At 42.3% G+C, this 14,993-nt stretch overlaps 1 protein-coding gene across 3 annotated transcripts in view; it reads left to right on the forward strand.

The window, feature by feature from the left end:
• Positions 1-1,795: 1,795 nt before the first annotated feature.
• The window catches only part of TEK (TEK receptor tyrosine kinase), a 105,730-nt gene continuing 92,532 nt past the window's right edge, over positions 1,796-14,993 (forward strand). For 2 of the 3 annotated variants that reach the window (XM_007455915.1, XM_007455917.1), the window contains exon 1: positions 1,796-2,297. In XM_007455915.1, coding sequence (XP_007455977.1) covers positions 2,246-2,297 — 52 coding nt within the window. In that variant the 5' untranslated portion in view covers positions 1,796-2,245. The remainder of the gene's footprint in view (positions 2,298-14,993) is intronic. The other variant, XM_007455916.1, reaches the window with a different exon arrangement.

A 14,993-nucleotide genomic window follows, 5' to 3' on the forward strand; every position in this document is an offset into this window, starting at 1 on the left:
AGTTCTGGGTAAGAGCAGATCATTCTGGATGATGCGGAATGATGAAGCTGGACTGCTTTTGTGGATAACAGAGGCAGGCAGCGCAGGAAAGTACACAAGGTAGCAACACATTCAGCCCACAAGAACCAGCAAAAAGGAGGGAGCGAGAGCAATGACGGCTTCCTTGTTTGCCCATCAAGCACAAACAGGGGAAGCTGTGCCTGGGAAGGCAGGTGCCCTGGGGTTGGTTTGTTTCCAAGGTCTTCCTTCCACTGCTGCTCCACATGGCCTGGGGCCAGTGGACCTCACAAAGTCCCAGATACAATGTGCTTAAGTAGAGCACTTTGGTGACCCCCTCAGGCTTTCACAGTGACGGAGATACAAAGCTAGCATCTTCTTTGAACTGCCCCGATGAAAGGTCCTAGGAATCAACCTGGAGATGCTGAGAGTTGGACAGTTTAGTCATTTAGGCTATGAGGTGTTACAATCAGAAGGGAAATTAATCATATCCAGTCTAAATCCTTCACTTGACAGTTGAGGAAAACGTGGCCTAGAGATGGGAAGTGAATGGTCCAAAGCCTCACAGGCAGATCATGGCAGAACTGAAACTAGAACCCAGAATCCCTGACTCCTAGTCTGGTTCTTTACGGCCAAACTTGAAGCCATCTCATAGGAATAGAGAATGGCATTCTGGAGGAAGCTTTTAGGACTGAAATAAGAGACAGAATGGAAAGACGAAAGGAAGTGAATACGTTAACACAATTAATGAAAGCCTTCTATGAATTAGACACAGTGCCAGATGTTTTTACGGATTTTTAAACCTCATTTAATCCCCTTGATGGAGAGATTATTGTCATTTTATAGCTGTTGAAGCTGAGATTCACAGTTTCAGTAACTTGTCTCAGACCACACATGGCTGAGCCAGTATTTGAACCCAGGTCTGCATGAAAACACAGCCTGAGCTTTTCTACCTCGGCTGCCTGGAAACATCAATTGGTTCTTGAGATCATCACTGATGTGATAAAACCTGGGACAGAAATCAGGCAAGACTAGGAGCATCTGCATTTCCCTGTGGTGAGCAGGAAAAAGGATCAGACAACTCTTTCCTCCAGCATGAAGGCGAGGTGATGACTGAGGTATCGGCTCTCTATGCTAAAGTCAGAATTCGTATTTTGGTGAAATTGTCATCTGGATAAATTTAGGGTCTCTGATTTCATTGTAGGTATGGTTATTTTCCTTTTGGCCTATGTACTCTCTCTGCTCTTATGAATAATATTTTTATCCCAATCTAATCACTTATAGTATTTGGTTTTTACACAGGTTATTTTTAAAATTTTGGATAGAATTTTCTTCTGAAGGTAAGTTGGCCAGTAACCACGAAATCCCTCTTAGTATTACTAAAACCCTTCTCTGCCAATTCTTTAAGAAATTAGATCATCTTCAGATGAATTGTTAATAAAAAATTAACGCGATGGTCAGTAGCATGGATATCTTTGGGCTCTTGGCCAAAAGATAAGCCATCTGTGTGTAAGAAAACAGGCTAACAATGTTGGACTCTGGTCTCTGTGGCCACAGTGAGCATTGACCTCACTGTTAATTACCCAAATGAATTGTTTTTAGGGGTTGTGTTCTCTCATCACGAAAACGTCTCTTCCCAATTCAAACCATGTGGGTTAAAACGAGAAAACAAAAGCCAAAACTGCTTCCCACACCCAAAAGCCCCTTCTGTCAGGGCTCCCAAGTAGACCCGGGAGAGCCGTTAGAGGGCTGAGAAGGGCCAGTCATCAGCGCATACCATACATAGGTGGAGGGCTTGTTATTCTCAGTTTCCCGCCTAGGAGAGGATACCCCTATTGTTTCTGAAAGTGCTGACCAGGACCCACACTTCCAACTAAAATTCCTCTATCCCTCCAACAGCAGCCAAAGCAGCAGCAGAAGCAACTGCAATAGATAAGTGTTTTGATGAATTGCAAGATGGATAGGGCTTACAGTGCCCCCAGCCTTGCTGATACCAAATGCCTTTAAGATACAGCTTTTCCCATCCTAATCTACAAAGGAAACAGGAAAAAGGAACTTAAAACTCCCTGTGCTCAGACAGAAATGAGACTGTTACAGCCCGCTTCTGTGCTGTTCCTTCTTGCCTCTGACTTGTAAACAAGACCTAGTAGGACATGCGAATGGAAAGTCACAAACCTCTGGGTGTTTGAAAGGATCCTTGGGACCTCATGCACATCTGTGGAAACTGGATGGAGAGATTTGGGGAAGCATGGATTCTTTAGCCGGCTTAGTTCTCTATGGAGTCAGCTTGCTCCTTTCTGGTAAGGTTTGGCTTTATTATCTTTAAAAATATATATATTTTAACAGAGTTAGTGATTCTGGGCTCTCTCACCAATGCTTAGTGCTAGTTAACAAGGGGCAGCTGTGGCACAGGGACTGTTTCTCCATGAGTCTCCGTTTAATATATGTAAGGAATGACATGGGAAGTCCTTGTGGCATGAACTGATTTTTCTAGAGTTTCTCTTCTGGATTATTGCCCGCTGTGTTACCACAGACTCTGTGAGGGCTGATTAGGTCACTTTATTTGAAGAGACATGCTTACCATAGTGCATTATTTTACTGTTCCTCATTCTAGGTTGTTTCCTTACTCTATAGAAAAAGAAGAAACCTGGCTTTACCTGCTTCAAAGAAAATCTTCAGTCATTAAAAAAAAATCAAATTCATGCTGAGAATGATTTGGACCCACTTAAGGCATTGTACAGATTTACATTTTTAAATGAGAACAAAAATGCTTTTCTATAAAGATTTCGTATTTGTGTCCTATTTTAATCAAAGCAGTCAAACGCTAGGCTTTTTGGTTTTTATCTTATAGTTGGGGTCAGGGAGATTAGGGCTGTATAATTTTTGTTTTATTTAAAAAATATTTGGCACATAGTAATTTATAAAGTCTTTATTGGCCCAATGAAATGAAAGTTTAGGCAATTACCCAGATCACTGGGCACAGGAGAGAAACAAAACCTATTGTGGTTTAAGGAATGGTTGGCTTGAATGTTTTTAGATTTAGGTTGTCTGTTGTTCAGATTCTCTAGATGGCGGCGTGGCTTATAGTTCACTCACCCTATGAGATACCTATGAAAGTGGTATCAAATCACAAAATGCAAATAACAACTATAATGGCCATCAATCTCTCCCCTTCAGTTGGAAAGCATTGGAATTATTGTAATGAATATAGAATTGATATAGGAAATGAATTTGGGAAAATTTACTGAACTTAATGGTGTGGGCTATATTAGTAGAATTTGATCCAAGTATACATAAGTATCTGCAAATTGTTTTATATTTTTCATAGGTTTGCAATATTATATTATTAAATATTTTAAAAATTAATCCAATAAGATAACAGAATTGCATGTTTGTTTATAGCTCTTCAGTTTGTTTTCAGTGATCAATTATATTGAGGATTTAATAATATTTTAAGACTAAGAATGTGTAAACTGCTGAAAATGAAAGATTATCTGAGATAGTTTCAGTATGTAGAAATTTTTTGTATTCATGTAGAAATAATGTTGATTTCTCCAAAAATATGCATCTTTCAGCCAAATAGTTATCATAATTCCATTTTCGGTTTGCTTTTTTCCTGTGTGACATTTATCAGTAACATGAAATCTGGAACTGCTTCTACATCAGGGATTATAGTCATGCAAAGCCCAGGGGTCCACAGCTGCTCTGAGATACTTTTTAGCTTAAATAATATACACACGCAGAGACACACACACTCTGTTCTAATTCATCTTTTTTCCCCATAGTGACCATGTTATGGCACTTTGCAATATAGGCTTAGAAAAGGTGTCATAAAATCAAACAAAAAAGTTGTGTGGCAAAATAGTTACTCTGTGTCTAAACCAAAAGCACAGCACTAACTTAAGCAGGGTGAAGCCCAAAGAGAGGGGTTTCGTGCTCTTGTTGAAAGGAAGGGTAACACGGGCAAGGTTGGTTTCTGGAGTAGGTCTGTTGTGCTAAATCCTAGCTTAGATTTTCCATCTAAGCCTCCATGAATATGAATACTGAAGGCCTGATAATTGCAACAAGAATCCAGCATGATTATGTCTACAGGCATAGGATCCAATTCTTCAAACCAAACTCCACCGGTAGACTACAGTAATGGAGCAAGGGGCTCATGACTTATGGATTTCTCTCTCTAGTCTAGTGGGTTGTTCGTCATTCCTTTTTTCTGAACAAATAGAACTGAAAAAACTATCATATTTGCCTCAGTGAAGGTGACTCTGGGTGGTAGATGCTAACCCGTAAAAGGGTTGGAGGAGGTATGTAGTTTTTAGAAGGCTTCCCTCAAATCCACCTAGATTCTGGTAGATTCCCCTCCCAAGGGCAGATCATGGCCAATACCAGCTTAGAAACAAGTTCTAAGAAACATACTAGATTTTCCCTACTCTCTCATTCTCACCAAACCAGGCTGCTCTCCCAAAGAGAAAAACAAAATAAAACTAGTCACTCTTTCTGCTTTATCATAATATGTCCTTTGTGATCAACATTGATCCAATGTGAAGCCTCTAGTAGCATGCCTTCATGCCTCTTTCCTGTCTCATTTGACATTTTAAGTAACAACCTGGGTTCAGAGATAGTGAATATCTTGTCTGGAGTGGCAGAGGAAATTCAGTTATAAGGTCAGGGAAGTGGTCCCAGATGGAACCTCCTGATTAGGGTTGGTCTTAGAAGGCTAGTTATCAAGTCTGAGTAATCAAGGGTGGAGGCGTAGAAGCTGGGAACAGAGACACACCTGGGAATTATTCTCAGAAGGAGGAGTTTTGCTCTCTTCACAGATGCTCCCTCCTAAACATTGTTTTTGTTGGGAGCTCTCAGCATTTCCCTTTCAGCCTTACCCTGGGAGAGCTTCCTTCAAGAGTCTAGTCCTTCTAAGACATCTCTCCAGGAGGGAATAACTCTTCTAAGTTCATCCAGAAGACTATGCTGTATCCTTTGGGGGATTCAGAAGGGTGAGGTGCAGTTTTTTCTGACATTATCAATTCATCTCCTGGAGCTCTATTCCTAAAAAGATATGTGTGTGATTGTGTCACCAGCTTCTTCCCTGTAGATGGCGTATTGGTAAGAGCACAAAATCAGGATTCAAATAGATTTGTCTAGGCTGGAAGGGTGAACCAAACCCAAAAGATAAATAGATAAATGTCAAAATAGATAAATGTCAAGTTATGCATTTGGATTCAATAAATAGATGACGTATGTTCAATGTGAGAGAGACCTGGTTTGCTGAGAGTTCTAGTGAATGACATCCAAGTTTTGGTGATACACAAAATTTGATGAATTGCAAGGAGCCAATTTATAGGTGCCAACACATGCTTTACTTGCTAAAAGGGTAACACGTAAGCTGTAACCGTTTGCATGGTAAAAATATAAGGTCAGAATTAGAGATGGTAATCACTTCAATCTGCTGCTCAAAGCACATCCATTAAACACTGAAGACACTGAAAAGCTTGACAGCAAACATTGTAGGCAAATGGGAAGGTAAGTGCTTTAGAAACTTTGTCATATGGGAACATTTAGTCAGGAGAGAAGAGATGAAGGAGCAGCATTTTCATGGGTTTCCACATAGCAGACACCATAGGTTGACACTGTATTTTGGCAGGTCTAGGATCCAGGGGTGGAGGGAGTTGCACAAAAGACAGAGTTTGGCCTTGTTGATGGAAACCTTCTAAAAACTGGATCACTATCCCCCTGGGGAGTGAGTTCCCACACTGGAGAGGGTTTGGGCATGGGTTGGGTGATCGATAGTCTTTAGGAATGTGAAAAGAAAATCCTTTTCATTTCACTACCTGTGGCTCCTCACTGACCACTTAGCAGGTAGATAAAGGTCAGAAGAGCCACCAAGACCTTTGCCCACTGAAATCAAACTGAGTTTGTTTTCTGAATGTGGACCCAGATATGGTCACTTTACGCTGAATTGTAACTCAGTTAACATGCCTTAGGAGAAGAAAAACCACATGCACTTGTGCTATTATGACTCACTTTTGAAGACACTGCTCTATGAGGCTGAGGTGGATCTCATCAAGAAGGCAGGAGAAGGAGTTAAGAGTATGGATTGTGAAGTCACACACCTGGGATTAAGCTCAAATTGGATGACCATGGGCCAGTTATTTGATTGTTCTAAAGCACAGTTTTCTCATCTTTTACATTTGAGAATACTTTTTTCCCAGAGTTGTTATAAGCTTCAAGTGTGTTAATGCATGTAAAGTACTCAGCCAGGAAGAACTCTCTTAGTAAGTGAAGCTAGTGTAATCAAAAGAGAAGTGTTGCTGTGAGGACCATTGGGCTCATTCAAGACCAGTCTAATCTTTTCCAGGTGTAGGGGAGTCACTTACTACTCATAGAAGCATTCTCCTAAAAGACTTCAACATAAGCCAGTTTCTCAAATTTTGTGCTGATCTCTCCCCACTTGACAAGCCAGAACACTTGACCTACTCTCTAGTGCTTTCCCTCACCTATCCCTGCTCATGGCTCTTCTACTTCAACCAGGCCCATCTCCACCATCTATGCATACTCTCCCCATGGCTCTCGTTCATGCTGTTCTATCCATTTGGAAATGACATCCACCATGTTCAGTTTGCAAACAAAATTCAACTTAGTTTGCCTAGGCCGACTCTTCCTCGTGTTCTTCCCCTAATTCTGAGTTCCCTTCCCACACAGGCTGTGCCTTTGAGCTTTAGACACATAGGTTTAGCCCAGTTAACCTCTAACATTGTTGACAACAGATATTATTTACTTCTTATTCTCCGTAGTGCATGGAGTTTAATATGCCATAGTAAGAAACTTTTGGTATACCATGGCAGACCTGACAAAAAGAGGGAAATTGTTTGTTGTTGTACAAAGGGCTTTTAAACATTGAAAGGATAACAGTAAGAATCAATTTCATATATACTGCAAGTAGTATTCACTCATATCTTAAAAGGTTGGCCTATGTTAAATATTTGATGTAAATAAGGTCAAAAGAAAATCCCTTAGGTGTGAAACATAAAAGATATACTCACGAAAGTGGGTTTAACAAGATTTTACATAATATTAGGTATTGTATGATTGTTGAATATTACTTTAAATATATACACAGTTTTATTCAATAGACATTTATTGAGTTATTGCCCACCTTTCATTCATTCATTCATTCACTCACTTAACTATCATTTCAATCAATGAAGACATACTGAGGACTTACATTGCACCAAGTACTGTACTGGATACCAGGAATGAAAAAAAGGATGAATTATTTTTTCCCCTTGCTAAACTCACATCTTAGTAGGAAGGATGACTATAGGCATATAAATTGTAAGATGCTATGATGAATAATGTAGTAGGGGTATATCAAAATCTAGCTTTTCAAGAGCTATAAAAATGTTTCTTGGCTTCAATAATAAAAGCAACTTAAAAATCCAAATTAAACATAAATGGCTAAAAACATAATGTCAACTTCATTAACTGCTAAATTTAGTATGAATAAAATTTATGTTGAAAATAATCTGTAGGATAGATTTTCCTCACTTTGCAAGAACTCCTAAATAATAATGAATATTGCCAAAAATTATGGCTAGTGTAGTTATGAGTTACTCATAGCCAAATGATTTTAAAACTAAGTAGATAAAAAGGAAAAGAGAAGAAAGAACTTCCCATCAGAGGGAGCAGGTGGTGTGAAATAGCTGGGCAAGCTCATGGAAGTTGAGTAAGTCTGGAATGTAGGGAGGAGGTGGTGACTTAAGGTTGGGTTCAGATCAGGAAGGGCCTCATAGGCCATTTTAAGTCATTTGTACCTCTTTCTGTACACATGGAAATTAAGTATGCTGTTTGTTCTATCATATCTGATTTATGTCTTGGAAAATTCACTCTGATAATAGTGTGAAGCATGTATTGACATGGCAGAGAATTAGGCCTGGACCAATTTGGCTTCCCAACACTCCAGGCAAGGGAGGCTTAGATGAAGAAGGGGTTTGAAAGTGTTTAGGAGGCGAAACTGTAGGGACTGGTAATTGGTTATATATTGGCGGTTGTGGGAAGTGGGGTGAATAAGCATTGCTCCCGGCTTCTGGTTTGGGTAATGGTTCTGCCATTCTCTGTGTTGGGAAACATGGCAGAAGGAACTGCTTGGTGACAGGCTGGCATGAAGCAAATAATTATTTTGTACATGTTAATTTTGAATTTCCATGTTAAAGGTGGATATTTAGCAAAATTTGGCTCTCTGGGTCTGAAGCTCAGAAGAAGAGGGTCGGGCAAGGGATTGAAACACAGAAATCTTTGTTTATGGTAAGCGAAGACATGGGTTGTATACCAAGACTTATGTGAAAGGAAGAGAGAGAGCAGATAGCCAAGGGTTCTACGAAGAAGCAGTCAGGGAGTTGCCAGGAGAGGCAAACTCAATCAGATTCCTTCCCTGGGATTTCAGAGAATTGGTGTTGTGGTAGCTAAGGAAGGAGAAAGTTTAAAGAAGGGGACAGTAAGATGGGGACAACAGAGTGACAGCCTCTGGGCTTGGCATGGGGGCACCAGACTGCAGGTGTGTTATTTTACAGAGAGCCAGCTGCACTGACAGCATTACTGTGCCAGAGCTGGAAGGGTGTCAGATCAGCTAGCATCACTCCAGCCTTCAAGAAAGAGAATGTCTAAAGTTGCCTCCCTTATTTCTGGAATTTTAAACTGGTAACCCAACTCCCACCGGTCTAGCCAGACTATTCCTCAACTCGCATCACACGTGCAGAATGTTTTTTAGATTGAGCCTTGTCTGCTTTCCTCTACATCCTTCCCCCACCGCCTCCTTTTGTCCCTTCAAGATTCTGACCATCCTCCCTGTGTTTCTTCCCGAAGGCTGCAGGGGCAGGTGTGGAGACATGGATCTGCCAGATGGGCAGAGTCCTGACTCTTTTCAACACATCTGTTGATTAGAGGGAGTGCGTTCCCACTGCCTAGTGGTGCCATGTCTAACATGATACGCACGTTACATAACAAAGAGAGGGAGAAAAACCTAAAGATGAGCGAAAGGAGCCCATTAGGCAGCCAGCTGAGGGGCATGTGGGCGGCTGCTGTTTGCTCTGCCTGCCCAGGGCTTGACCAGTGAGGTGTGTGTGGTGGTCACACCCATCTCAGCAGATCTGTCAGCTTTCCCGCTTTTGTTAAAGGGTGATATCATGCTTCCTGGGGGGAGCGCTGGAAGACAATGCTCGGCCACTTTCCTCCAGATACAATAGGCGGAGTCAGGAAGGCAGTATTGACATTGCTGGGGCTGGGAAGGCACTTGCTGCTCCGTGGCCGTCAGATGGTGAACCAACTTAACCTTGGCACACAGGACCTGGGTTGTGCAAGGCGTCTGGCTCCAGAGCCAAAGGGGACTCCACCCTGGGGACAGGAGTGCTTTAGACATCTGGGAATCTGGGATGGGCTTCGAATTCTGATCGCTGTGTCGAAAACAACTGCAAAACAAAAATAGTACCAGGAATAACAAAAATGGCTACCATCTGCCGAATGTCACTATGTGCCAAGTGTTTTATATGATTTTTCAAAATTCTTCTTCTTTATTTTATTTTTAGTTTTGTTATTATTATTTCTGGCCACACTGCGCAGCATGCGGGATCTTAGTTCCCCAACCAGGGATCGAACCTGTGTCCCCTGCAGTGGAAGCATGGAGCCTTGACCACTGGACTGCCAGGGAAGTCCTAATATGATTTTTAATATCTCACACAATAGGTATTATTATTTGTTTTGTTTTATTTTAAAAATAGATGGTGAAACTGAGGCTCACAAAGGTTGTGACTTGACTAAGGTTAAAATGTTGTGGACATTCATTATTTGGGACTGCCTAACATTCCTATTTTTCAAAAGCCACCATGCTTTCCCCCCATTGATGGGACTGCCAATCACTGATCAGAGTGTACTGTCCATCTGAAGACAGCGGTTGGTTCAGATGGAGGGTGCATGACCCAGTAGGGCCAGATAGACTCTTCTCTGGGAATTTATGAGCAAGATGTTCTCTTTCTTCAGTGAGGACACTGTTTACCTGGAGCCGCCAGCTTCCCTTGGCACTTGAAGCTAGTCTTGGATAGGAGAGAATGATGACAGAGACAGAGAGAACAGAACCCAGACAGGCACTCTGAAATTATCTGAGCCCTGGATCCAATGTTTTTAGATTGGAGACCCATCCCTGCCCCTTCCAGTTATGGGAGCCAGTTGCCTTTATTTGCTTGTGCTATTTTGAGTTGTCTCTTGAAAATGAATAGTCCTGAGTGACCACACGATCTCAGTAGGAATGATGGCGGCAAGGATTAAACTGAGGGCTTCCCTGGTGGCACAGCTGTTAAGAATACACCTGCCAATTCAGGAGACACAGGTTCAAGCCCTGATCTGGGGAGATCCCACATGCCGCAGAGCAACTAAGCCCATGTGACACAACTACTGAGCCTGCGCTCTAGAGCCTGCAAGCCACAACTACTGAAGCCTGTGCGCCTAGAGCCCATGCTCCACAACAAGAGAAGCCACTGCAATAAGGCTGTGCACCACAACGAAGAGTAGCCCCCGCTCGCTGCAACTAGAGAAAGCCCACGCACAGCAACGAAGACCCAACGCAGCCAAAAATAAGTTAATTAATTTATTAATTTTAAAAAAAAGAGTTAAACTGAGAATGACCTGAACCCAAATCCTGGACTCTTTCAAACACTTCATTGTGTTCCAACTAGTGTTTCATGGTCACCTCAGGCTGGTTTCCAGAAAACAAGACTGATAGTACTTATCTGTGTAGTTTTAGGGGAAAATTTTAAAAGATACTACTTAAAATTACCTAGTATGGTGTGGGTACATGATGAGCACTCAGTAAAAATCAGATGTTCTTAAATTGTTTGCTTCTAAACAAAGCTGGAGGATCTTATCACTTTATGCCAATCTTTTCAAAGCACATCTCCATCCATGAGGGCAGGAAACTCGTATTCTATGCCAGATGGAGCTCCCTGGCTTCCCTTGGGATAACTCAACATTGGTACCCTAAGCCTGGCCTTGTCTCAGGGACAAAGAGAGAAAAACATAGAGCTGTGCGTTCTTGGGCTTTTGCTAAAAATCTGGAGTGCATGTGAGGGAATTCCTTCCCATGGCCCTACCAGCTGGCAGGATGGTGCTCCCGACTTTTCTCCTGCCAGCCCCCAATTTCCTGTTTTCTCAGGTCTTGACTAAACAGAGGCTCTAGGATGCTTTGCCCTAGATTGTTCCCACCTTATTTATTCCAAACCTATTAATTCCTAGTCCTTGAAAATTTTCTGTGGCATTGTCAATTCCCAATGCAGTGTGGTTCACTTCAGACCAAGCCCATTATTGAATTTTTGGACCCATCCTGGAGTGCATGTGTGTATGTGCATGTGTGCGTGATCATAGCTCTGCTCGTATTTCACCACCATCTTGCCTTTAATTCCTTCTCCTCTTAGCCTCAATTCCTCTTTGTGTCCAGCACCTCTTGAATCTAGAAGGCACTTTCTAATCTTCCAGAGTTGATTTAAATACCCACCTATTTTGCTATTCATTGCTACCACTCCAGAATCAAAGAGCAGGGTGGCGGTGGTAGTTGGTTGTGGTCAGCAACTTTTCAGGAAGGAGCCAGTCTTGCCCACCTCACCAGGCTCTTGTGATTCTCAGTCCCTCAGGCTACACTGGGGGTATATTCCAGTCATTCCAGGGTCTTTGCAGTTTCTAAAACTACACCTTCAAGCATCCAGGCCTTTGTTTGAGCCCTGGTCTGGGAACACTGTGTACACTGTGTGCACTGTCCCTTCTGCCCAGAATATCCTCTTCACTTTCTTTTCTTCACCTGACTTATTCATGCTTTGAGATTTATATCAAGTGTCATTTCTTCTAAGAAGTCTTCCCTAACCTTCTTGCATGGATCAGGTTCCTGCCTTAGCCTGAATTCCACCAAAACAAACAAACAAAAAACCCGTGGACTGAGGCAAAGGCATATGTGCAGGTAGATTATTGGGAAGTGATCCCAGGGAGCAAGAGTGAGGGACTAGGGGAATGGAAGTGTACAAGCATGTGTTATCACGTTGGTCACTGCCTCAAACGCCTGGTGCTGTAGACCTTCTGAGGAGCCTTATGAATGAGACTCAAGGGCATTCATCCATTGCTCTCCTCCCCTTTATTCAAGGGTCATATAGATGCAAGAAGCCGATAAGCTACCCCTGGGGTCCCATGCTGTCGTGCCAGAGAAGTCCCAAGGGAGGAAGTGACATATCCTCCCATGGGCTTTGTGTGAGCTACTTTGATATTACACCTGCTCAACCCCTGTGGGGGTCTGCTCAGCTGCGGCTGCAGAAGCAGCTAAAGCAAGAGCTGGAATGGGGAAGATTTGCGTTGGTGCCCAAGAGGTGTTGGATACAGGCCCCCTTGTGCTCGTCTCTGCCATAGTACTTAGAATATTAAATTACAATTCACAGTTTACTTGATGGTTTGCCCCCTAAGCTATGGTCTGTGTTTGACATATCAGTAAGAGAAACGCTTTAATAAATAGTTTTGCATTGGATTAAATGTTCTGACCTAGTGCCTTCCTAAGTATGCTACATATACCACTGCTGGCCTGAAAGATCATTTAATGCGGTGCTTGGAAGAACGCTTTTAATTATAAAAATTATTTGTATATATAGATGTATGTGTGTATGTATCATATCAGTCATGTAATTTAATGAGTATTTTGGCACTATTTGAAGCTAAGGAAAAAATAGATGAGTTAATTTAAAGAGAACGGTTAATAGAATAATTGTACAAGTCTCCTGTAGACTCAGCAAGAATCATGAAAATGACATATTCATCAGTGCAGTTTAAGAGACACCGCTCTAACTGAATGAGAGAGCCAGTCCTTTTTAGAACTCTTTTGTGTGTGTATGTTCAAATAAAAAGTAGAAAAGTAATTTGGGCACATAATTAATACTATCCTAGTGACATGGACTAAGTGCAGGAGAGTCTCTTGGTGATCAACCTGTCTCAAAAGACCGTCTTGGACTCTAATATTGCTCCTCTCAGGAAACCTGGAAAGTGGACATTTATTAATAAATTACAGACAAGACTTAGTGTACATGTTGGGCATACTGAGTGTTCCTCAAAAAAGGCCCAGTAGTCAGCCAGCAAAATAGTAGGCCATGCCCAAAGTAGAGGAATGGGTAGGTCAGTTATATGCATTCATTCGAGCTAACACTTACTGAGCTCTTTCTATGTTCTGGGAATCTGCTTGGCATTAGAGTTACAAGCATGGTTAGGAGAGGGCTCTGACTTCAGGTGGCTTTTAGTCTGGTGGGTGAGAAGCTCTGCTCTGTTAGAGGCAGACAGTGCATGTTGGAAGCATTGAGGCTGGAGGGAGTCATTCTGGAAGAGAACAGGGGTCTCACTAAGAGGGTGACATTTGAGAAGAATTAGCAGAATTACGCTTTGTGGAAAAGCAGGAGCAGAAGTGAGGAGGAAAGGTATTCTGGGCAGAGGAAAAAGCATGAAAAATGAGGAATAAAAAGTTTAAGAAATGTTTGTGCAGTGGTTCTATGTGGCTACCCTCTAGGGTACAGGGAATAAAGCTAGGGAGGTGGGCTGGAAAGAAGGTAACTTGGTTTGAGGTTGGCTGAGTGGGCAGGGCCAGAGTCAGTTATGGGAGTTGTAAGGATATAGGATGAAGCTGTGTGAGGGAATGACATTGCCCAAGAAGAGGAGAGAGGGTGGTTCTGGGAACACCTCTGTCAAGGGGTGATGCAGGTGGAGGAAGAGGAAACTGAAGGCATTCAAAGAGATAAGTCAAAGGAGGAGGGAGTTTCAACTATGTAAAAACTTACAGAGGCAGGAGCCAGTGTAAGGAGAGAGACTAGAGAATTTGGCAATTAGTTATTGTTGCAAGGCATTTTCAGTGGATGGCAGGGCTTGGGTTGAAGAGTAAGGGCGAGGTGAGGAAGTGGAGGAAGTAAGCATAGATTCCTTTCTGAGAGATGTCCCATGTCACGGCAGGTTCCTGTTTCCATATGCTTTTCTGTAAGCCTGATTTTAGGGTGATTTGGTAGGAGAAGGGGTGAGGTCTTCTCTGCCATTGTTGGTTCCAGGTGCTAGGAGAATATGCCGAGGTTTGAAGGAAGTAGAGAAAAACCTCTTCCATCACAGACATTCTCTCCTTCCCAAGGATGTTGTCCCCAAGTTGCCTGAATTAGATAATTATTTTAATTTCACAAATACATGGTAATGGAGGTACATGGAGGTGCCACACACTGTTACCTGGAATGAGGAATATTAGAACGGTCAAAGACTCAAAAGATGATCTAGTCCAGTGTTATTGAATTGTCTTCTCATAATACTAATTCCAGGAGAATCACTGAATCCCCCCCCTTTTTTTTTTTTGAGTATCACATGGAGCTAATGTTTGATACCTTAAGAAATGCTGGTTTGATTCAACCTGCTCATTTTATAGATGCCAACACTGAGGCCCAGGGAGTTCAGCATTTTGCTCAAGCTCACTCAGCTCATTAGAGGCTGTCTCTTCACTTTAACAGAGAGCGTGGAAGGCAATATAAATTAGAGCTTAATGCATGTACTGTTTGGTCAGACTGCCTGGGCTTGCATTCCAGTTTTATCATTGAATTGGTTAGCTATTGCTGTGTAACAAACTACTCCCAAAACCCAGTGGCTCAAACAACATTTATTATCCCTCATAAGTCTTTGTGTGATTCGTGGCTCGCCGCATCTGTGTTGAGCACAGCTCTGAGGTTCTGCTTCAGATTGCAGCAGCTGGTGCAGCTCTGCTTCTTGCTGCACGTGTGTGGGTTGTCTGGGTGACTGCTCACATGTATTTCATCCTTCTTGGATCAGCCCAGGGGATGTTGTTCTGATGGTGATGTTAGAAACACATCACCATTAGAAACAAAACAGCAAGTGAGTCTTCTTAAGGCCTAGGCTGTGAACCAACACACTGTCATTCCCAAAGTCAAGGTTCAGGAACTACACTCTTT

The sequence above is a fragment of the Lipotes vexillifer genome, unplaced genomic scaffold, assembly GCF_000442215.2.
Source record: "Lipotes vexillifer unplaced genomic scaffold, Lipotes_vexillifer_v1.1 scaffold644, whole genome shotgun sequence".
Classification (NCBI taxonomy): domain Eukaryota; kingdom Metazoa; phylum Chordata; class Mammalia; order Artiodactyla; family Lipotidae; genus Lipotes; species Lipotes vexillifer.